We start from the raw sequence: 23,623 nt of genomic DNA, 5'->3' as shown, positions 1-23,623 counted from the left end.
GACTTAGTGAAGTCTGCACTTAGTAATATCTACCAGGGCACAGTGTTGTGTGACGAGGTTTCTGCTCTCCCCAGGCTGGGTTAAGAGCACAGAAGATGCAGTGGATTACTCGGACATCACGGAAGTGGCAGAGGACGAGAGCCGCCGGTACAAGCAGGCGATGGGCAGCCTGCAGCCAGCTCGGAGGCCAGGTAAGGGGTCAGCAGTGCAGCTCTACCTCTACCTCTAGCAGGTGTTCTGGGGCACTGGGCCTTGACAGCCTCTTACATGGGTGACATTGTGCCTTTTCACTTCTTGCCTGAAGAACCCAATATAACTGTGTTTCCTGGATGAAGCCACTGCTTGCTGTCTTCCTGATTTTTAAGGAATTGGCTCCTCACTGGAGTTAAACTATACTCAGAAGAGAAATGAGGATTCTGCTTTTGCTTTGGAGAATACCCAATACCTGCTTGTATTTCTGTAACCTGTGTTGTTAGGGAGGTGGTGATGCAGAAGGTCAGGCACCTCTCAGTTACTCAGAGATATGGTTTTGGTTTCTCAGAGAGTCACTTCAGTCTTGGTGTCTCTCTCCTGTTTTACACTTGAATTATTTTATGCTGCAATGACTTTCTGCAGAAGGTACGTTGGCTCTTTTGTTGGTCCCAGTTCTTGCTGTCTGGTCTCGAACAGGCTTTCAAAAACATGCAGCTTTTCTCTTTCAGGAGCTGCTGGTGCAAATGCTAAGTCCTTGCATATTCCTTAGAGCTGCCTTACCCCTTAACCTTTCTGGTGACATATTATGGTCATTGCAATAGAAAGGTGATTCGGACCTTTTAACCACATTTTTCTGACTTCTTTGGCAGCTTTTTTTGCTTTGCAAAGCGTGAACAAAAGGACGTGATAGCAGAATATATATACACGTATGTTTTTGTGCTTCAGTCATCTTTCTGTCAGTTTATCTTTTTCCTTCCCATTCCTTAAATTTCCATCTTGCGAATGAGAAGCTGGACTGGTGAGAGTTTGCATCTAGTTACGAGATGAGAACAGTGTCCTTGCTGTCAGGTTGGGACATGTCTGAGATAGTCTAAGTGGAAAGGGTTCCTGGTTTCCCTTTATTGTCTGCTTAATATGCAATCTTGTCTCCTGCCTGCTTAGATGAGGATGAAGATGATTATGATGCTGACTGTGAAGATATTGATTCCAAGCTGATGCCGCCACCACCACCACCTCCAGTACCTGGAAAAAAAGAAGATGAAAAGGATGCAGTTGCCACTGGTGAGTGAGGACTTTGTTCTCTCTGGCAATGTGAATGTCTGAAGGAGCAAACACTGCTGTGGAGCAGTTAGTTCTTCAGCAGGCACCAGGCACCAGCAAAACTCGGGCTGCCACTGCATCTGAAGGTGAGTGTTTGCCCTCATGTGTCATGTTACAGGAGTGTCTGAAATGTAGGGTGAAATGTTATCTTTCCAGTGATTGTTGAAATACCAATGCTGACAATGAAACTGCTTTTTTGTCTCATCCTCTCAGTTGTGGCTGGGAAATGCACCTGGAACGCTTAGGATAAAATGAAAGATTAAGCCAGAATGGTACTCAGAAACGTCTGCAAGGGCTTTGTTTTTGCATAACTTGGTATAAACAGTACATGTGGCATTATGGGGTTATGCTAGGGGAGAGGGAGGAAACCTGTTTGTTTATAAGGTGCTTATTCTATTGTAGTATCTGAAGATGGAGACGGTATCATTTTGCCCTCCATCATTGCTCCTTCCTCTGCTGCCTCTGACAAGGTGGATTTCAGCAGCAGCTCTGATTCTGAGTCAGAGATGGGACCTCAAGAAGCCAGGCAGGCAGAATCCAAGGAAGGCAAACTCACACTTCCTCTTGCAGGAATCATGCAGCGAGATGCTACCAAACAGTTGCCAAGTGTTACAGAGCTCTTCCCAGAATTTCGACCGGGCAAGGTATTGTAAGAGATACATGGAAGGAGATATTTGTCATGTAAGCCCTTTAAATATGAATTGTACATTATTAAGGATGTGTAGTAAGTAGTCACATAGATGTTGTTGCTCCCTCAATGCTTTCTTTAGTTCCTGTGTGCTGCTGTTTCCAGTTTGCTTCATATCTAATACTTTTCCTGCCATTTGCAGGAGCCCCTTAAGAAGCATCCTATAAATCAGGGTGTGAAAGTTTTGCTGTTCTGTAAGACCATAGTACAGGCTTGTTGATTTGATACTTTAGCCAGATGATTAAAAAACAGTGCTAATCTGTCTTGCTCTCTGGCTTTTCTGCCAAATAGTTTCTCCTCCTTTCATGCTGTCCTGAACTTGGTGTGCTTTTCCTGAAACAATTTATCATCTGTATCCTTTACTTGCTTGTCCCTCAAAACTGTTTTAAGTATAGATCACAAATCAGCTCAGTAGCAAGTTGGTTGAAAGAGTGATTGGGTTTTACACAAAGCAGATTCAGTACAGTACTTTCCTAAATGCTCCCAATTAGCAAATATAGTTGATTTATTTCAGTAATTCTTTTGAAAGGTTTAAATCTGCATGGAGGAGAGGAAAGGTAGGAGAAGTGCTCTAGCACAGAAATTTGCCTTCTCAATGCTCTCTTGGCTTTTGCAAACTTTGCATAATTAGTTCATGAGCACTAATTGGTTTTGGTATGAGAATGATGTGCCTGTTGAGGTAGTGTTGTTTTTCAGGAGGAAACCTCTTAAAACAACATGTGCAGAAGCACTTTTGTGTTTCATTAAATGTGTAGTGGCTTAACTGCATCTGAGACCTTTGCCCTTGGTGAAAGGACATTGGAACTGGACAAAGAGTTCAGAAGTAATCTGGGGAGTTTGGGGAAGAAGGATAACCTGGATGTAGACAGAGATGGACATATACACATTAGTTTCTTTGGGGATCAGTGTGACAGATTATCAGGGAACATTAATAGGATGTCTCGTTACAAATCTTTGGCTGTAATTTCTGTTTCCTAAGTATGCCAGTTAATTTGGGAATAATGCTTTCCCTCTTTACAAGTGTGCTTAGTAGAAAAAATATCTAAGTGCTTAAACCCATCAGACACAACCACAGAAGGAACAGAAAGTTTGTCGTTGCCATTAGTGCAGGTTTTGGAGGTGTGCAGTAAGGGGGAGCTACATTATGATGGAAATAAAAATAAGTGAATTCTTTCTGAACTGTGTTATCAGTTATTATTGATTTGCTTAAGAAATACCTATTTTATATAACTCTTTCAGCTTGTCTCTTGCTAATACTTTTATCAACTATTCTTCAACCTCTGTCTATCTTTGTGATGATTGTGGGTTGTTCAAAATGAAAATAATTCTTGCAGGTGGTGTCTAACCACATGCCCAATATGTAAAGGCATACATATTGGGCATGTGCTAACCACATGCCCAATATGTAAAGGCAGTCTTTCTTCCCTCTGAGTTTCCTTGTGTCTGAAACTAAGAATAAATCCTTTTGACAAAGAAAGATCCATCAAACAGATGGGTCAGAAACCTTTTCCTTTCAAGTATAACCAAGAGGTGGTTGATTGCATTGGATTTGGGATTGTAGCACAGGCCAAGCTTCTGAATTTCAGAGGGTTCTCCTTCAGTACTGTTTTTAAGGTGAGGGCAGGACAGACAAGGATTTCATGGTGTCTTTTTTTAACCCTGATCCTGTTTTTCCTCCCCATCCTAGGTGCTGCGTTTCCTGCGTCTCTTTGGCCCTGGGAAGAACATTCCGTCGGTGTGGAGAAGTGCCCGAAGGAAACGCAAGAAGAAGCATCGGGAGTTGGCACAAGAAGTGCAGATACAGGAGGGTGAAGTGGTGGTTGAGAGTGGAGTGGAAGGAAAATCTCCTTGGGAGTATGAGTTTGCTGCTCCTCCCCCTCCTGAGCAGTGCCTTTCAGATGATGAGGTGGGATATCTGAGACTTAGAGAGGGGCACCAGCTAGTGCTGAGGGTAGTAGTGGATTGGACAGCGACTTTAGAGGAAGCAGCTTTCCTTTCGAAACAAAACTGGAGAACAGAGTTGGCTTGTATTCCAGCTGTGCAGCAACTCTTCTCCAAACACTAGTCAGTGACTTCAGGTGATTGCTTCTTACTGAGAAGGCTGCATCCGTGGTACAGGATCGATAGGAGAGCTTATCCTCTTTGTGTCAAGAAGAAATCTCTGTGTTCTTGGAAGTCTAATTGCAGAGCATTCTTGAGGCAGCTAGTAAGTATGGAAAAGAACTTCTTAGAAATACTTTTCTTCTATGAGAATAAGCTGGGAAACTTGGAAGGAAGAAACCTCTTACTGGCACTTAGATAGACACATCAGTGTAACCATTCCCTCCTTTGCTGTGCTTCAGATTACCATGATGGCACCTGTGGAATCCAAATTTTCCCAGTCAACTGGTGATATAGACAAGGTGACAGACACGAAACCTAAAGTGGCAGAGTGGCGTTACGGCCCAGCACAGCTCTGGTATGATATGTTGGGCATCCCTGAAGATGGCAGCGGGTTCGACTATGGATTCAAGCTGAAAGAGAAGAAGGAGCAGGAGGTTAAAGGCCACACAGATGAGGGGGTGAGAGGGGAACTATGGGGAAAGTGTGGAGATGTATGTGGCCCTGGGGGTTGCTGCACAATGAGAGTTTGGTGATGGGCTGGTGTTGTGCACCATGTGAAATGAGACTCTTGATTTTCCTCCTTCAGCTTGAAAGGATGAAGTCATAGAATCATCAAGGCTGGAAGGGACCTCTAAGATCATCAAGTCCAACCATTAGCTTGTCACTCCACTGTAACTCCTAAACCCCATCTTCCAGCCCCATATCCTCTTAAACACTTCTGTTAAACACTTCTAGGGATGGTGACTCCACCAGCTGCCTGGGCAATCTATTCTAGTGCCTGACCACTCTTAACAGTGAAAACATTTTCCCTGATTTTTAGTCTGATTCTCCCCTGTCTCAGCTTATGGCCATTCCCTCTAGTCCTCTCACTGCAGGCATGGGAGGAGAGACCATCAAGTCAATTCAGGTTTTCTGGGCATTATTATTTCCTTCCAGGATGCGGAGTTGATGAAGGAGAAGGATGATCTGCTAGCTGATGAGCACTTCCTTATGGTGACCCAGCTCCAGTGGGAGGATGATGTCATCTGGAATGGAGAGGATGTCAAGCACAAAGGGACTAAGACACAGCGTGCAAGTTTGGCAGGCTGGCTGCCATCTAGCATGACTAGAAATGCCACTGCATACAATGCCCAGCAAGGTAATCAGTGTAGTTGAGCTGATTTGTCACATGCTCAACTACAGCATGTGCTACAATTGTACGTGTATAATGACATGTCTAGAATATAGAACGTAATTCTTCCCTGGGAATACTTTTTGGCAAAATCACAGCTCTGCTCAGAATTCTTTCCAAAAACAGAGTAGGTCCCTTCTGTTAAAAAATCCCAAACAAACCCATACTAACTCTAACTTTCTTCTCTCCATGTGGAATATCAGATGCTAGATCCATCTACACTGGTATCAAGCAATGCTACCCATAGGATTTCCTCTTTTTATAGTCTAATGGAATATTCTTGACTTTTTTTTAATGTGAAGAATTTTGTAAAAGTCTTCTGAAGTTTCTCCTCAGCTAAAAATGGTGTTCTGTTTTTTCTCGCTGGGAAGTAACAATTCTTACAAGCCTCAGACTTCTTTTAGACAGGGATGCATTTGAAATCGCTTGTGTAGGATGGATGTTTGTGATCTGTTTGTTATATCTTATCATGCTTCTGCAAGGAGAGCCTCATGGGAATGTCAGATCTTTATTGGGCACTAGTGTCAATCCTTTAATGTTCAGCTGTGAGTACAAGACACTGAGACGTTGAGTAGGCAAATTGGAGATAGCTTTTTATAACTATCTATATATTTTATAACTATATATATTTTTTTATAGAAAATTTTCGTTTCAGCACAGCTGTAACTTAGCTATCCAGGCTTGGGCTTGCTGTGTTTGAGTGCCATCCAAAGCTCCAGTAATGTGTTAAATATGGTTGGTCCGTTCACACTTCCAAAAGCATTAGCTGAAGTGACATAGGTTACGTGAGCAGCAGTGTGCTGGTGTGCCCTGGGAGCAGCTGCCTCCACAGAACCATTCCTTGAGGTCTGCATGGCCATCCTTTTTCTCTAACAGTTTCACCTAAGACAGAATTACTGGAGATCAGACCAATCGTTCTGTCAGTGGCAACTGTCTGCTCAGGGCCTCTCACTTTTACAAGGACCATACAGAAACAATGCACCTTACACATCGTCATGCAGCATATGCATACAGGACTTTGAGGAGGGTGCAGACTCTAGCCACAAGCTGTGGGTGAACTGTGTTTTTGTAAGTCTTACCAGTACTAATGGCACATGTCACTCGCTGGGATATGAGCAGTAAGATCCATCAGGCTGGAAATCACTCTGCATGCAGAGAACCAGAAACTCAAGTTCTGGTTTAAGGCACTGCAGTGCTCCTGACCCTCCCACTCAAGCTAACCTTACTTTTGTTTTCCTCTTCTCTAGGTTTGAACCGCAGTGGCTCTTTGCTGAATTCGCCAATTCCACTAGCACAGAAACCCAGTGTAGCAGGAGTCCTGGGTATAGCAAAGTGCAAAGAAAAGCAGATCCCTGAACAGCAAGGTAATGAGGATATCAACCTTTGGCCCATGAATAGGTGTGTGTGACACATGTTTCTGCACACACTTGTGTTCTGTGTAATAACAAGGACATTTCTTGGCAGCACGGTGTAGGTAAAGGGGTAGTCGTTTGCTCTAAAACTTTTAGAGATCTTATGTCATGCTTGGAGGTTGTGTTTCAATAGAACAAAAGCTTTGAAGTGTTGGTAAAGCTCGGACTTGAGGCTCTGCTTCCTCCTCGCTGCCAAGATGAGTTTTCTTTTGCCTTTGAGAGGTCCTGCATCAGAAAGCCCTGAATGGTTGGGAAGGTTGAGGGAATAAAATGTGGGGATGAGCTCTGAAAGACTCTGTATAAAGCTCTCAACTTTGATTGTTGCAGTTTCCCTGGATGAAGACAAGCCCTGGTACTCCATATTCCCAATTGACAATGAAGAGTTAGTATATGGTCGTTGGGAAGACAATATCATCTGGGATGATCAGGCAATGGAAACTTACTTGGATCCCCCTGTCTTAACACTAGATCCAAATGATGAAAACATAATTCTAGGTATGTTATGGCATCCAGAAATTTCACTCAAATGGGAAAAGACAAAGGGAAATGGAAACAAGGATTTATAATCACACTGTAACAGAAATAAATGAACTGGGGCAACACTAATGGCCATTCCTTGTTCTGGCTTTTGCAGATAATTTGCAAGTAATGAAAGGCCTAAGCAGAAGGTAGCCATACTAATAACTTTTAATGGTGTGGTATACACTTTCAGCTTCCAAACTGAAAGCCCAAACAGGAAAGTAAAAATGAATGCCCTGAAACTTAAATTTAACATAATTAAATCTGACTCTTGATATGTTTTACAAGTCTGTCTTAATTTTGCTTGCGTGCATGTTGAAGAGGGAAGGTAGAGAAGTAAACCACAGACTAGCTGATGCCTTTCTCAGCATCACTTGTGTGCAGAGCCTGAAGCAGCAGATTCCTGATGTCTCTTTTGGACTACACTAATGGCACATGGGAGCAGTGACTTTGTGTAGTGTCTGTCATCATTTTTGTTGCTGCTACAAGCTGCTCCTGAGTTTGATTTGAGTGTACTCCCTGCTTATATTGCTACAAGTTGGAGAGATTTACATCTTATTTGGACCAATAAAATAACCACTTTCTCTTAGATACGTATGTTAGTAATCTTCGAGCAACTTTGTGTAATTTAAGGTTCGGCATATCTTACTGGATTGCATTTTCTTTCTCAAGAAAAGGGGTTAGTTCTAAGAATTTCAGTATGGATTGATTGGAAATGTTTTGGTATTAGTAAACAACCCTGAAAATCAGTCTTAATTGGAGCCTAATAAAGTAAAGACAAACAGATTCACAGTATTTTTGTTCCAAGACTGAAATGCACCACAGAATTGCAGATATTTGTATAAATAGTAACACAGATGAACCCATTGTTATTTTATATAGAGTGACAACAGATCTATGCACAGAGTTAATAATAGCATTTACCAAGCCCATGTCACTGGGCCCTGCTTCTCATGTGAAAATCTTATGTGGAGAATCCATGCTTCACAAATTGCTAATGTCTCAAATTCATACTACTTTCCTGGAATTTTTTCAGGGATCCCTTCTGGGTTCAGGTCCATATTGTCTTTGGATTTAGACTTACTTTCAAGTTGTGTATGTGTGGGGAAGAAAAGGCTTATTCATACATGTATCTGGGAAACACTTGTCACTCTTGGCTGGCAAAAGTGCCTTGTCTGTGCTGACACTCTTGTCACATTGACTCTCCACTCTTGAGAAGTGCTTTGGCAGAGCAGATGCTGTTTCTTGTTCATTCATCAGTTAGATTATTAGTGATTTTGAGTTGAGCAGTGGATACCCCAAGCAGTCCCCACAGTCACCCTCGTCTCATTGCAGTCTACTCTCTACTGAGGAAGGCAAGGGAGAGATTTCAGCATAGAGTTTTTCTGTGTTTGTTGAGCTCGTTTCATATTAAAGTGTATGGAGGAAAAGGGGGAGGAGTGTAGAAGGAGGACAGACACCCCAGAAACTGAACAAAAAGGGTAAAATGTCTGAATCAAGCTGCAGCTCTAATGGTAGGAGGCTGTGGTGCAGAAAAGGGAGCTCCAGGATGAGTGCCCTACAGTGTGAATCTTGTGTTTTTAGAAATTCCTGATGAAAAGGAAGAAATGACTTTGAACTCTCCATCCAAGGAGAACAAGAAAGAATCTTCTCTAAAGAAGAGTCGAATCCTGTTGGGAAAAACAGGTGTCATCAAGGAAGAACCACAGCAGGTCAGCATAAGCTTTAGCTAGTAGTTCAGACTAATGAGGAAGGAGTGACTTTCTTTTTTTAAATGTGTGTGTGTGGGTTTTTTGGCGTGTTTTTGGGTTTTTGACACCTCTCTCTCTTTGTTTAAAATTAAATTAGAACATGTCTCAGCCAGAGGTGAAGGATCCCTGGAACCTTTCAAATGATGAGTTTTACTACCCCAAACAGCAGGGACTTCGAGGAACCTTTGGAGGCAACATCATTCAGGTACTCACAGTAGTGTTCACTGTGGAGTGAGAGAGAGCTGGAGCATTTTGCTAGGTGGTTTCTAGCAGAGCTTATCATTTTGGATTTTTAGAGAAACAGAATTTAGATTACGGCAGATCGGTTAAGCGTTCACAAGGGATACTTTAATCTTGTTCAGTTAAAGTTAGGGGTTTGAATTAACTTCTCTTGATTGCCCCATCAAACTGAGGTTTGGGTGCTGTGTCCTACTTGCTGTGCTTTTGTTTGGTGTCTCTTTCTGTAGTGCTTGTCCTGAAGCAATAATGGGAGGGGGAAAAGGGGTGCAGATAGTCCAGGGGTGAGGCTGTACTTTTGCTACTAGTATTGGGTATTACAAAAATTATTTAGATATTGGTGAGTTTGAATCACTCACTAGCCCTGGCTGAGGAGGTGGTATTCTTTAATTCCTTCATTGCGGTGTTCAGTGACTTCTCAAACCTCATCTGACTCTAGCCTCTTCTGTAATGGGAGAACTGTATGTAATTCCAAGTGCACTTCTTTCCCACTGGTAGGGATAAATGGCTTTGCATGTACTTCCTTGCTAATAAAAAAGCCTCTCATTAGATAGCATTTGAAATAGTAAAATTAAAGTCATCACTGTACAGAAAGGAAAGATCTTTATATGGAACTAAGCACTTTCTGTCAAAAAGGCAACGTGTCTGATGACAAGTGAATTTCACTGCACCAGTGTTACTGCAGGCAGACCTGAAGATACTGCTGGCTTCTAAGATTTAACAGCATAGGAGGATGATCTTGGTTTTGAGGTGATGCATGTCACCCTTAACACAGATTTTGTTCCTGTATTAGCACTCTATCCCAGCAGTGGAGCTGCGCCAGCCATTCTTCCCCACCCACATGGGTCCTATGAAGCTCCGACAGTTCCATCGACCTCCCCTGAAGAAATACTCCTTTGGTGCCCTGTCCCAGCCAGGGCCTCATGCTGTGCAACCTCTGCTGAAGCACATCAAAAAGAAAGCCAAGGTACAGTTATTTGTCTCTGACATGTGCTGTGGCTCCATGTGCACAGCAGATGTGTTTGATGTTTGCCTGGAGAAGAGAAGGTTGTGTGGAGACCTTATAGCAACCTTCCAGAATCTGAAGGGCTATAGGGAAGCTGGAGAGGGACTCTTTGTTAGGAACTGGAGTGATAGTGCAAGAAGTAAAGTGGATAAATTGGAAGAGGGGAAATTTAGATGAGGTGTTAGGAAGAAGTTTTTTCCTGTGTGAGGGTGTTGAGACACTGGCACAGGTTGCCTAGGGAGGCTGTGGCTGCCCCAACCCTGGCAGTGTTCAAAGCCAGGTTGGATGGAGTCTGGAGCAACCTGTTCTGGTGGGAGGTGTCCCTGCCCAGGGCAGGGGGTTGGGGCCAGATGATCTCTAAGGTCCATTCCAACCCCTTAACATACTACAATACTGTGATGTGCTGTTTTCCTAACACTGCCCTGTTGCTGGCACAGATGAGAGAGCAGGAACGTCAGGCCTCGGGTGGGGGCGAAATGTTCTTCATGCGCACACCACAGGACCTCACTGGCAAGGATGGAGATCTCATCCTCGCTGAATACAGTGAGGAAAATGCCCCACTAATGATGCAGGTTGGCATGGCAACCAAGATCAAAAATTACTACAAAAGGGTGAGTATGCAGATTTTGCTGTTGTACAGTGATTTTCCCCTGCCTCTCACCGAGTGCTAACTGCACCTTCATTGCATGTTGCAGAAACCTGGGAAAGACCCAGGAGCTCCAGACTGTAAATATGGAGAGACTGTTTATTGTCACACTTCTCCTTTCCTGGGTTCTCTGCATCCAGGCCAGTTGCTACAGGTGAGAAAAGCAAGTATGAAAATACAGATAAGTTGAATGTGGAGTAATAGGCAGAGTGCCTGTCCATCCCATGCCCTATTTGTTCAATCACAAATAATGCTCAACTTTGAAAAAAAAGAGATTTCATTTCCTTTGTCTCTTTGCTTATTGATAATAATTCAGTTCTTAGCTTTCTTTTTTCAATCTCTGTTGTACGTTATTTAAAAATTTGTAGGAATGATAGGGATTGCAGCAAGTGAATCTTTAATGGTTTACTTAGTAATGGTATTAGAAATACTGTTAGAGAGGACTGAATAGAAGGCCAAAGCTGATTGAATGTTGGGAAGCTCAGTAAATAGATGTTGGAGGGGATAGAAAATTTATCATGGTCCAGGATCTGTGAGTGAAGTCTTATATGTACTTCCTGAGAATTGCACTACTAGTTGTCTGTGGGGTGCCAGTTACTAGTCGGTTGTGTAGACTTCTGCTTTTATGAGCCTCTCTCTATTGTTAAAATACATGCATTCGAGATGGGGAGAGGAATTGAGAATGTTTTAAGGACCACCTGGCTACAAAATTCATAAATGTAAACATGAATGGATTTCAGTTAATGGTGGCTGCTCTTGCAGCAGTAGTTCTGTCCGTGCTGTACCACAGGAAGAAAGTAAGGTAAAAGTTGATACTAGAGATTCATCACAGAACTAACAATGCTAATTGTTCAAGCCTAAGAGGACTTCATCATGGATGACACTGGACTTCTGGAAGGCTTGAAGTGGGGATGGGGCCATGTGAGGGAAAGCTTTGCAGTGTGGAGGAGTGTGGGAGGGTAGCAGTGAGTGAGGCTTGTGAAGGCCCTGTGGGTGGAGAAAACCCTGTACAGAAGAGGATGGTCTTTCTAGTTCTCCTCAGTCTAGTGCCTCCTTGGTGCTGGTTGAAACTACCATACCTTTAAATGCTCAGCTCTGCTGATCTCTGCTTTTCTGGTGAGTCCTTTCCTGACTAGTCTTCAGTCTTTACTCTACTGCCTTCTCCCATGCCCAGACTGTGTGTGTGTCCTGGACTGGTCTCAGTGGTTATAGTGTTCTGCATATGTGTTCTTCCTGTCCTTTTTTGAAAGTACCTCCTTAAAGGTCAGTTTATAAAGCCTTTCAAAGTCTTTCTGCATTTGTTATAGGTTTCCTTATACTTTTGTTCTTCATCCTTAGCATAGTCTCTAAGCAAGAAGTGTTCTGAGTGCACATCTGCATGGATTGTGACATAAATGATGATGTACCATTGGAGTGAACCTTGGGTTGTTTGGGACTTTTTTAAGATCTGTTTTGTAGATTAAGTTACAGATTTGTTTCTCTTAATAGGCATTTGAGAACAATCTTTTCCGGGCCCCTATCTATTTACACAAGATGCCTGAAACAGATTTTCTGATCATCCGGACACGACAAGGCTATTACGTTCGAGAATTAGTGGATATCTTTGTGGTTGGTCAGGAGTGCCCACTGTATGAAGTACCTGGTCCCAACTCTAAACGAGCTAACACACACATCAGAGATTTTCTGCAGGTAAGTGGTAAGAGACAATTTGGGGATCTGAGGGGTTTTTGGAGGAGGCACACAGGATTAGGCATAAACCTCAGTTGGACAGTCATGATTTGAGAAATTCATTGCCCTGCTATGGCTCCCTTTTGTTTGGTTGGTTTGTTATGAGGTGAGAGCACTGCAAGAGCTGGATGTTAACCACACAGGCCATTTTGGTGGTCATGTAACCAATGATTTATAACATGCTGCTTCTGTTTAATTGCATCCTGTCTCATAAATATTTGATAGAGGCTTTTCATTGACCAAAATAAATGGTTATTCCTGCTCTAGTGTGGCCCTGCTTGAGCAGGGAGGTTGGACAAGATGACCCACTGGTCCCTTTCAACCTAACTGGTGCTGTGATTCTGTTAGAAGATTGTATGAAAGTGTTAGAAACTGAAGAAGTTAGCATGAACTCTGAAGTGGTTGTGCTGTATGGAACAACAGTTATATGGGTTTTACTAAGAGACAGTTCAAGAATCTTATCACAGTCCTACTATACAGCACAGAATTAGAGCTGCTTCATAGGTCTTTGTTGATTTCCTAGGTCCTGGGAAACTTTACTAAATAAATTTGTAAGAAACAATGGGGTTTAAGTAGGAAGTCTGAAAAGCAGTCACTAGAAACACGATTGTACATACTGTCTGTGTAGGTTTGTTGTACTCTTTCTTGAGACATCACAGATGAGTCTTGTTTTGTAGGTTTTTATCTATCGCCTCTTCTGGAAAAGCAGAGATCGACCTCGGAGAATTCGCATGGAGGATATCAAGAAGGCCTTTCCCTCCCACTCCGAGAGCAGCATCCGAAAGCGGCTGAAGCTTTGTGCTGACTTCAAACGCACAGGTATTGACAGTTTGCTGGGCAGTCTGCCACTCTGTGCTGCTCTGGGAGCTGCAAACAGAGCAGAAGGAGGGAATATTTCCTGATAAACCATTTTTAACACTTGAAGAACTGAAATGTAATCTGTAGGTTTTGGTTTTTTGTTCCGTTTTTATAAATGTGCCCCTTTTTTGGCACAAGTATGCCTGATGGTGAGAAGTGACTACTCTTTAGATGTATTTTATTAACCCTTTGGGTAATGATTTACTTGTAAAGTAACAATGTGCAGCACCAATACATACACATTCCATTCCCTCTGTGGGGTTGTGTTGTGTTTTGCAAGCAAATACATGCAAGTAGCACCTTGTCCCATCTTTGAGTCTAACAGTCCTCTGGGAGCCTGACATTTATGATTTTGGAATATTCAGAATGTTAAACAGATGGTAATACAAAGCTTTTTAGGCCAGCCACGAGGTAAAGTAGTTGGAGGTGAGGAAGTGAAAGTTGGATTAAATACTTTTGGAATGTAGTTTATACATTGAATGAGTATAAATGTATGAGAATTTGCATATATAACAGTTGCTGAGTTTAGAGGGCATTGATTTAGACAAATACAGAATAAAAAAACACTTGTCACAGATTTGTCATACTTGTTCCCTTTGCCAGCATTGCAGCCAGGTACTAAATCTTGACATGCAGTTAGGATCACAATGGCATCCAGCATGTGTGGGAAACTACTCAGTGTTTGATCTGTGCATTTTTCAGGGATGGACTCGAATTGGTGGGTTCTAAAGCCAGATTTCAGGTTGCCAACAGAGGAGGAGATCAGAGCAATGGTGTCCCCAGAGCAGTGCTGTGCCTATTACAGCATGATCGCGGCTGAGCAGCGACTGAAGGTAAAGTCCTGGTAGGCTCTGAGGCAAATTAGTGACAAGTAGTTCTGTGAAGGGTGAGCCTAGGTAACACCTTCTGCCTAAAACTCGTTTTGCTATAAAGTAGGGCCCTGACTGTTGTGCAACTTACTCAGTTTTCTGCTGCATACAAAGAGAGATAAGCTCTTAAAGAGAGAGAGAGAGACTTAATCTTATCACCTATAATCTAGATACTGAACTAGCTATACTCAAAGGTAGCAAAGGGTACAAGAAAGTGTTTGTGTTTCTACCTGGAGCTCTGCAGGAGAAAGTAACCAGCATGTGGCTTGGAGAGAGACTGACTATGTTTTTGAAGTTGAGTGCAGTATTTAGTTATGGAATTTGTCAAAACACTGGGCAGTTTGACATCTGTGATCCTATGGGTCAGAGTGAATCTTGCAATCTCTGGAAGTGTGCTTGTTCAGCATAAGTCTGCAGAGACACGTCTAGTTCTTTCTCCAGTAACTTTTGTAAGGTTCTCATTTTTTCCCTAATATTTCTCTGCAGGATGCAGGTTATGGGGAGAAATCCTTCTTTGCACCCGAAGAAGAGAATGAAGAGGATTTCCAAATGAAGATTGATGATGAGGTACCATCATAATGATGCATAAGCGTGCACACCAATATATAAACCTGCACGACAGGAGAGAAATGAGGTCTTTGTATTTAAAGGGCATATTTAATGTAGGATTCAGTACATCAAATATTCTTGCAACTTTCCTGGGAGCTTTGCTGCCAGCTTGTACCTGTCTTTGGGGATCCTTCTTGCCAGGTCCTTTCAGGACTAGGCATTTTTTACCTTAAATGCCTTTTGTGAGTTATCTGGCACTTCTGTTATTCATTGAAGTTTTATCAGGGCAGCTGAAGCATCAACAAGTGGAATTCACCCTCATTATGTCAGTTGAAAAGTTCTCAGTGTGACTGGAAGAATCCAAAATGTAAATCTTGGAATTCTTCTCGATGGTAGCAGGATTGTGATTGTTTCTGTCCTTGCTGGCAGGTGCGCACAGCTCCATGGAACACTACACGAGCCTTCATTGCTGCTATGAAGGGCAAGTGCCTCCTGGAAGTGACTGGTGTGGCAGATCCTACAGGTTGTGGTGAAGGATTTTCTTATGTCAAGATTCCAAACAAACCCACCCAGCAGAAGGTATAGTTCCCAAGGCTGGGTTGGCCAAGAAGCAGTAACTGGAAAGTCATGTGGGAGTAAATATGGGACATGGGAAAGAAAAAATACCAGATGAGCCTAGGGAAGACAATTATGTGATGACATTAATAGGCTGCATCTTCTTCTGGACAGGATGATAAAGAACCTCAGCCAGTGAAAAAGACAGTGACTGGGACAGATGCTGATCTGCGACGACTTTCTCTCAAAAATGCCAAACAGCTGCTGCGTAAATTCGGAGTGCCGGAAGAGGAGGTGAGCATGAGCCTGGAGCAGCTTGCAGACTTTACCAGCGGATTTAGCAGCTGATGGTGGAAGGGATGTATATGCTTCTACTCTGACCTTGCTTGGAAAGGAGTTGAGATCCATAGTCTCACTGGAGTTGTGCGTCTCTAAAACCATTTGTGGTTGTCTGTCTTCCTCTTTGCAGATAAAGAAGCTGTCCCGGTGGGAAGTGATCGATGTGGTCCGTACGATGTCTACGGAGCAGGCTCGTTCAGGGGAAGGGCCTATGAGCAAATTTGCACGTGGCTCTCGGTTTTCTGTGGCAGAACATCAGGAGAGATACAAAGAAGAGTGTCAGCGCATCTTTGATTTACAAAATAAGTAAGTTTGTATCTGATGTTCACAGACTTGAACCCCACCCTGTCTCCACCTTAAAAGTGCAGCACTGTGTGTGCCTGGGGCTCACTGATAGGTGGTGGTGTAAATGTTGATTCCACTGGTTGGGCCCACAGAATCCAGCTCTGAGAAGGAGTCTTCTGGCTGTTAACTGAAACTTATGGGTTAGCCTTAGTGTCTTATTCTCATGGACATTTTGGAAAGGTAGAATTGCAGTCTGACACTTGTAATGACATGAAATGTTTTGCTGGTCCACACATCAGTAGTTATGAGCAGTTTGCCATCTCTTTCTTGGGTAGCAGCTACCAATTCTGTATCCTGTTCTTTAGAACTGCCAGAAGAATTCATGCATTATCCCTTTTTCTGGCCCAAGACCTGAGAGTGAGGGAATATAGTACTGTTGATGAAGAAGAGATCAGCTTGGAACAATTGATCTTTTAGATATGGGGATTACAAGACTGAGAAGGGAATATATTATGCCTGTTCTTGTAGTAGTAATTTGCAACATTGATTTTCAAACCTTTGCATCATTTTTACCTTTGTATTAGCGGGAAAGTAGAAGGCTTTTTTTCAGTTATTGTGTGGGTGGGGGTTGTCAACACTTAACTGACTTTCAAGGTGCCTCCTGTTCCAGGGTTCTGGAATCCACTGAGATCCTGTCAACAGACACAGATAGCAGTTCAGCTGAAGACAGTGACTTTGAAGAGATGGGAAAGAATATTGAGAATATGTTACAGAACAAGAAAACTAGTTCTCAGCTCTCTCGGGAAAGAGAAGAGCAAGAACGAAAGGAATTACAAAGGATGCTTCTGGGAGAAGACAGCGGCAATGACAAAGAGAGGGGTAAAAAGGACAGGAGAGATAAAAAGGGACTGTGTAAGTAACTGCAACCACCAGTGTTGTGCCTGGGAAGGGATGCAGAACTTTGTGTCTGGCTGTGAAGTGTACTGTGGCCTCTCAAGAGAGGATTCCTTAGAGGTAGAGTAATATATAGACATCCTTCTCTGGGGCGTCTTCCTCCTTCTCTTGAGCAGTTACTGGCTGGAAATGCATCTAAAGTGTCTTCTTTGCCCCATAGCTTTTGTTTATTTTGAACTATAAGCTTACTCTGCTATTTAGATATTCATTGTTGCTTGCTGCTTAAGTTTCCTTTTTTTTGGGGTGGAGGGTGGGTTAGGGGGAGCTGTTTTTCAGTACTCTTCTCAAGATGTGTTCACAAATAGTTCCTGCAAACAGCTTATGGTTGTCCAATTGTATCTTATGTGTAAACACAGTTAAGTATGTGAAACAGATAGGCACAGTGTGTAGGGTGATAGCAGTGTCTGTCACACTGTGTGGTGCCAGTGTGTTTGGAGGTAATTTGGCAGGTGCCAGGTTTTTATCTCCCGGAGTTGTGTTTATTTTAAGTGTGTTCCAGCTGAGAACCTGACAAGTCCCAAACTCCCAGGTTAAATGTTTGACCTGTGAGTGAACTTCTGGCATTAGGGCAGTGCTTAGGACTGGTGTTAACTTGTTGCATGTGTGTGAGCAAAGCTGTGCTCTGTTGCATCTGGGTCAACATTATTGTTGCCACTTAGACTGGGAATAAATCACTAACTAGATAATGACTGGAACAATTTAGTAAGGGGTGTGTGGAAGATTTACTGATGATTGTTGCCTTTTGAAAAGGCATCCAGTGTTATTTTGAACAAAACCTCTCAACCATAATTATGAATGGTGCTGGAAAGATTCTGTGGTCACATGAGACAAGGCTAGCTCAATGGTTGGAACATTCCTTGGAAAACTTGGTGATTGTTGACCTTCAGTTTCTACCACATACCCATACCTGTGATATGGATATTACCACTGTAACTGTAACAATGCAGGGCTGTGTTGCAGTTGCCTTGCAGGTTTTGCATATGCACCTGTGAGTCCTTGTTGACTGTGCCTTCTGGCTTTAAAATCCATGTGGATAATTCAGTAACTTAGCTTTGTTTCACCTTGCTCCATGTCCTGATAAGAGAACATGAACAAGCAAGGGAAAGGCTTCTGTTGCTTAGGTTTTTCTGAATTTGCGTCTTGGACATTTTTAAGCCAAACTTTATTTAAATAATGATATTTCTCCAGTGTGGAAAAAAGATTAAAAGTAATAAAACACTGTCTTGTGGCATCAGCTTCAGGAGCCTCAGCAAACTCTCACAAAGATGATGACACTGCCTCTGTAACCAGCCTGAATTCCTCAGCCACTGGCCGACGCCTCAAAATCTACCGCACGTTTAGAGATGAGGATGGGAAGGAATATGTGAGGTGTGAGACAGTTCGGAAACCTGCTGTTATCGATGCCTACTGCCGCATACGGACGACCAAGGATGAAGAGTTTATGTAAGACCTGGTTTTTTTGCCCTTTTTAACTTGGCCTGTAGACTATTTCTTTTCATTGGCAGTATGAAGACATGTAGAATTGGGCATAGAAGCCCAGCACTGGAATTGTGGAGAAAGATTTAATGGCTGTCCATTTGCAGGGTGTTATTAACTTTATGCAGTGATAGACCTGGTAAATCATCAACTAGGCTGAAAAACTTCTCAATTTTGGTTTTTTCCCCACACCCAGACGAAAGTTTGCTCTGTTTGACGAACAGCACCGTGAGGAGATGCGGAAGGAGCGGCGCAGGATCCAGGAACAATTACGGCGGTTAAAACGGAACCAAGAAAAAGAGAAACTCAAGGGCCCTCCAGAAAAGAAGCCCAAGAAAATGAAAGAGCGTCCAGACTTGAAAGTAAGCATATCCATACATCAAGCATCCAGCAGGCCTTGGGTGCTGGTGTTCTCTCTTCTGAGGTACTAAAGGCCTTCTGAGGTACTAAAGGTCTGACTAAGGCATTTTAGTGATACTTTGCTTCTAAACCAGGAACCCATATATGAATTCTGTCACCTTTCTCATATTTTTGCAGCTAAAATGTGGAGCATGTGGTGCAATTGGGCATATGAGGACTAATAAGTTCTGCCCTCTCTACTACCAAACGAATGCCCCACCTTCTAATCCTGTTGCAATGACGGAGGAGCAGGAGGAAGAGCTGGAAAAAACAGTCATTCACAATGATAATGAAGAGCTCATCAAAGTAGAAGGAACAAAAATTGTCCTGGGAAAACAACTGATTGAGAGGTAAGGGAAGGAGCTTAGATACTGATGAATAGTAAGTAAGAAAAAAATGTAGACCTTAATGCAGAATACTCATATTTATATTAATCACAGAAATAAAGTGGCTTTATGTAGAGACAGGGCTTCACATGAACTCTTACTGCAGAATTTCCATTGTGTATCTGGCATTATGGCAGATGGAACCACTGGGGGACAAATGGTCTTGATTGACAAGAGGGCTGGAGAAAGCATTTTGCTTTTTTGTTTGTGCCTAGTGCGGATGAGGTTCGCAGGAAATCGCTGGTCCTGAAGTTTCCTAAGCAGCAGCTTCCTCCGAAGAAGAAGCGGCGAGTAGGGACAACGGTTCACTGTGACTATCTGAACGTGAGTGAAGGTGTTACTGAGCTAATTGCTGCATCTCTGCTTCTGTTTGTACCACCTGCCAAGGTTCTTCTGTGCAGTCTCCGCGTGCCACACAGATACTTGCCCAGTAAATTCATAAACTAAGTGGTCTACAATTGCTGTGAGTGAGTATTTTGCATCTTGGAACCACCTTAATTTTTCTGCCTCTCATCTCTTCAGCGTCCCCATAAATCTATCCACCGGCGGCGAACAGATCCCATGGTGACACTGTCATCCATCCTGGAGGGCATCATCAATGACATAAGGGATCTTCCTAATGTAAGTTGAAGATATGACACCCAAACCCTGTGTCTTAAGCAATATGGTTGAAACTTGCAAAATCAAAAGATTAAACGGAAGATGTGGGCTTAAATGAGAATTTTAATGTTCAGTTTCTTGACTTCTGTGCTGCAACCTAAAATATCATCTGAGAATTCTCCTGTGAGATTTTGCTTCTTAGAATGGTATTTGAGAACATTTTATAGAAGCAAGTGATAGCCACACTGGAGCTGAGTTTGTTCTATTTTCCCTGGTGCAGTTAAGGAGCTGATTGAGTAAAGGTTCTATACATTAGTGCCTGTTCAGCTGTGGAGGTTAAGCTGAGATTAGCTGTGCTAGTACTGTGTTAATCAGCATTGTTTTCTTTTCATCCTTAGACGTACCCATTCCATACACCTGTAAATCCCAAAGTGGTCAAGGATTATTATAAGATTATTACTCGGCCCATGGATTTACAGACCCTGCGGGAAAACGTTCGTAAGAGGCAGTACCCATCCCGAGAAGAGTTCAGAGAGCACCTGGAACTGATTGTGAAGAACAGTGCCACATACAATGGTAAAAACACAGGGAAATTGAGTTTCTGCTAATGCATTGTACATGTGTGAGTTGTGGAACTTTCAGAAACAACAAAAGCAACAGAAAAACAGAATTAATTCACTGTCAGATGGCGATAATGACTGTATGTTTTTGCAGATATACATGAAAGAATATATTAATGAACTAATTCATAAATAAGAAAAGAAGTGGGCCCTAGCATGTCACAGTAATTAAATGATGACTGTGCTGTAGTAACTGAAGTTCAGTTATGGACCTGTCGATGACAGAAGACACTGCTGCATGTGTTAAGCCAAACTGCACTGAAGCCAAGTCCTGCATAACTCCTTCATGTAGGGTGAAGCTGAGCAAAATACTGTTTTCAGAAGACTACATTATTATGCTTTAGTAAAAATTAATCTTTTGGTACAGATAGGAATAGCTCACACTTTCTGAAGCCAGTGCTTTGGAGCATGCAGCTTGAGTAGAGTTTACTGTAATGATTGTATGTATTTTGGTTCTTTGTTGCATGAAATTTTTTCCTTGTTTGGGAAGGTCAGAAAACTAGTTTTAAAAAAAGAAAGAAAGCTAGTTTAAGAAAAAAAACATAGATTCTGCAGCAGAGCATGTGTCTGCTCGGGAAAAATGCTGATTCATTGAGGGTCAGCTTTATTCTGGCTGCTGATAGAAATGTCTTCATCCAAAATGTATTCGTTTGACAGATATAAAACCCTCCCAGCTGCACTGAGTCTCTCTGGGCTGTGCAGCATTGGGGGTGACACTGACAGTACTGGGTTTGTGTGTTTGCTGCTTCCTTTATTATTTTGACAGTTCAATCCCTAATTTATCCTAATGAGTTTTTTTTTCCCATAGGTCTATTGCAAACATTTGTTTCCATGTCTAAGGAATCATGAAATTATTTAAAACTGTGATTTTTTTTGAATATTCCTTAAATATCCATCTTACCTTCCTTACCAGTTCTGCTTCACTGACTGGATTTAGTGAAGGAAACAGAAATTTCATGACATACTCTGAAGGTTTGGCAAAGGTGGAGGGCTCAAAGGCCAGTCTTCTACAGGCACAACTGCTTTCCCATAGAGTTTCCAAACCTTAACAGAATGTATACAGAATATTTGCTACAAATAACCTTTTCTCATGTAAAATCCATCCTAAATAACTGTGTGTATTGAGAATATACTTGAGGATATACTCCCAACTGTGCTAGAAATATAGTCAGTGATGCTTTAGGAGTAAAGATTGTGTCACATTGTGACATTGACCTTATGAATCAGGTTGGAGTATCTCACTGTACTTACTGTGTGTTTGCAGGGCCAAAGCACTCACTGACACAGATATCTCAGTCCATGCTGGACCTGTGTGATGAAAAGCTGAAAGAGGCAAGTCTGGCTGTGATCAGAATGGAGGGGGAGGGATGGTTGGGGTGGCTGAAGACTTTGAGGATAGAGGATGTGCATGAGCTTTAGGGAGAATAGTAGAAGCTTACGGGAACTGTTCCTCCCAATCCAGGAGGTATTCGAATTATTACCATTTTCAACAGTTCCCATTGGAGTCTTTCTGAAAAAAACAAATGCTTTTCTTATTCTGGTTGCTTTATCTTGTATGTAGACTTACATCTTGGCCATTACTCCCCATTATTTACAAGTGTTTTCATAAAACAGTGATTGAGAGTCTCTCTGGGGCAGAGTATTGTGATATTACAGTTGTTAATCTAGGGTCAGCCACTGATGTTCCCTATTTTTGTTGCAGAAAGAAGATAAACTGGCTCGATTAGAAAAAGCAATTAATCCCCTCCTGGATGATGATGATCAAGTGGCCTTTTCCTTCATTTTGGATAATATTGTCACTCAAAAGATGATGGCAGTTCCAGATGTATGTAGCTGGAGTAGACTGTGTGTGATGTGCAAAATGTGCTGACTATAGTCCTGTGAGTGTTTATATTTACACTGTGGAGTTGGCCTGTGATTTTTTGACTGGCACAGGCACATCTGTACTCACCCCCTTCACTGGAGCAAAGATTCAGAAGTGAATGCTGGGTTCCATTTTTTCCTCCCCTGATGATAGTGCCTGTGTCCACCTCACTTTAGTAAGAAGTCTCTGATTTTCATGGTCATTATGAAACTCTGCTGCTGCTGCTTATAGTACTTGCTTTGGTACATCTCAAAGCAAAGGTAGTTTTCAGGTGCAAATGAAACATAACCTGATTTCTAATGAATCAGGACCCAGTGTCGTACTAGTTTGTTAGTGTGCAAAAACCCTGTAAGCTTACCAGATAAAACCATGCAGATAAGGACTCCCGTGTCACTCATCTACAATGTCCATTGTGTCTGGATGTAGTAAGGAACACCAGTATGTAGTGATTAGACTGAATGAGAAAGGACTTAATGCCTGTCCTCTTTAAAAATTGGCTGGTTACATCCTGTCACCAAGTTCTCATTTCTGATGTTTAGAAACAGATTTTAGAGCTTTTCTGTGCTATCATACCATGATGAATTGTTAAACTGGTTAAGTACATAGCCCTTGTGTGAGATCAGACCTAGGTTTATGTTCTTCATTTGTTGTACAAACAATGAGTGTTCTTGCTGGACACTGCAGTTACATTGCAGAGAAAACAGTGGTATTAAATAGAAAAGTCTTTTGTATAATTATTATTTTGTATTATATGTTCCTACTGTCAAACAGATGCCAACAGGCCTGGTTAAAAATCTAGCTGGTAGATCTTTTTACATGTCTCTCCTGAAGCTAAATTGGGTTCACGATGTCTTGTGATAAATACTTCCCATACATCTTTGCTTTATGGCATTTGTAGCTCAAACTGCAAAGATTTCTACATAGAAGCTTTCTAAACTTGTCTTGTTTTCTTTCTTTCAGTCTTGGCCCTTCCATCATCCAGTTAACAAAAAGTTTGTTCCTGATTACTACAAGGTGATTGCTAATCCAATGGATCTGGAGAGCATCCGCAAGGTGTGTAGCTTGAGCTGTGCAGCCACTTGAGAGATGTTTACACTTGATTACTCATGGGGTGACAATCTCTTCCAGAATATCTCCAAACACAAATACCAGAACAGAGAGATTTTCCTGGGTGATGTTAACCTCATCCTTGCCAACAGCATTAAGTACAATGGTAGGTAGTGAAAATAAAAGCCTCAGCTGCCTTTTGTATTCAAATTAATTCATCTGGGCACCTGCACTGTCGGAGTGTGTCAGAACCCGAAGTTGTGAATCA

General features: G+C 42.2%; 1 protein-coding gene across 1 annotated transcript in view; it reads left to right on the top strand.

Moving 5' to 3' along the window:
- LOC103808105 (transcription initiation factor TFIID subunit 1-like) overlaps positions 1-23,623 on the top strand; it is a 32,234-nt gene that overhangs the window by 1,134 nt on the left and 7,477 nt on the right. The window contains exons 2-32 of the mRNA XM_009080869.1: positions 75-191; positions 1,135-1,254; positions 1,696-1,937; positions 3,669-3,887; positions 4,324-4,542; positions 5,021-5,222; positions 6,503-6,619; positions 6,995-7,162; positions 8,771-8,898; positions 9,035-9,142; positions 9,968-10,141; positions 10,618-10,791; positions 10,876-10,980; positions 12,315-12,515; positions 13,232-13,373; positions 14,115-14,245; positions 14,768-14,848; positions 15,260-15,409; positions 15,560-15,679; positions 15,855-16,030; positions 16,680-16,921; positions 18,199-18,406; positions 18,636-18,801; positions 18,977-19,188; positions 19,440-19,548; positions 19,747-19,845; positions 20,223-20,400; positions 21,709-21,776; positions 22,147-22,269; positions 23,269-23,361; positions 23,437-23,521. Coding sequence (XP_009079117.1) covers positions 161-191; positions 1,135-1,254; positions 1,696-1,937; positions 3,669-3,887; positions 4,324-4,542; positions 5,021-5,222; positions 6,503-6,619; positions 6,995-7,162; positions 8,771-8,898; positions 9,035-9,142; positions 9,968-10,141; positions 10,618-10,791; positions 10,876-10,980; positions 12,315-12,515; positions 13,232-13,373; positions 14,115-14,245; positions 14,768-14,848; positions 15,260-15,409; positions 15,560-15,679; positions 15,855-16,030; positions 16,680-16,921; positions 18,199-18,406; positions 18,636-18,801; positions 18,977-19,188; positions 19,440-19,548; positions 19,747-19,845; positions 20,223-20,400; positions 21,709-21,776; positions 22,147-22,269; positions 23,269-23,361; positions 23,437-23,521 — 4,591 coding nt within the window. The 5' untranslated portion in view covers positions 75-160. The remainder of the gene's footprint in view (positions 1-74; positions 192-1,134; positions 1,255-1,695; positions 1,938-3,668; positions 3,888-4,323; positions 4,543-5,020; positions 5,223-6,502; positions 6,620-6,994; positions 7,163-8,770; positions 8,899-9,034; positions 9,143-9,967; positions 10,142-10,617; positions 10,792-10,875; positions 10,981-12,314; positions 12,516-13,231; positions 13,374-14,114; positions 14,246-14,767; positions 14,849-15,259; positions 15,410-15,559; positions 15,680-15,854; positions 16,031-16,679; positions 16,922-18,198; positions 18,407-18,635; positions 18,802-18,976; positions 19,189-19,439; positions 19,549-19,746; positions 19,846-20,222; positions 20,401-21,708; positions 21,777-22,146; positions 22,270-23,268; positions 23,362-23,436; positions 23,522-23,623) is intronic.

This window comes from Acanthisitta chloris, unplaced genomic scaffold, assembly GCF_000695815.1.
Source record: "Acanthisitta chloris isolate BGI_N310 unplaced genomic scaffold, ASM69581v1 scaffold30228, whole genome shotgun sequence".
In the NCBI taxonomy this organism is placed as follows: Eukaryota; Metazoa; Chordata; class Aves; order Passeriformes; family Acanthisittidae; genus Acanthisitta; species Acanthisitta chloris.
The sequence above is the reverse complement of the archived record's forward strand: the minus strand, read 5'-3'. Positions and strand labels throughout refer to the sequence as shown.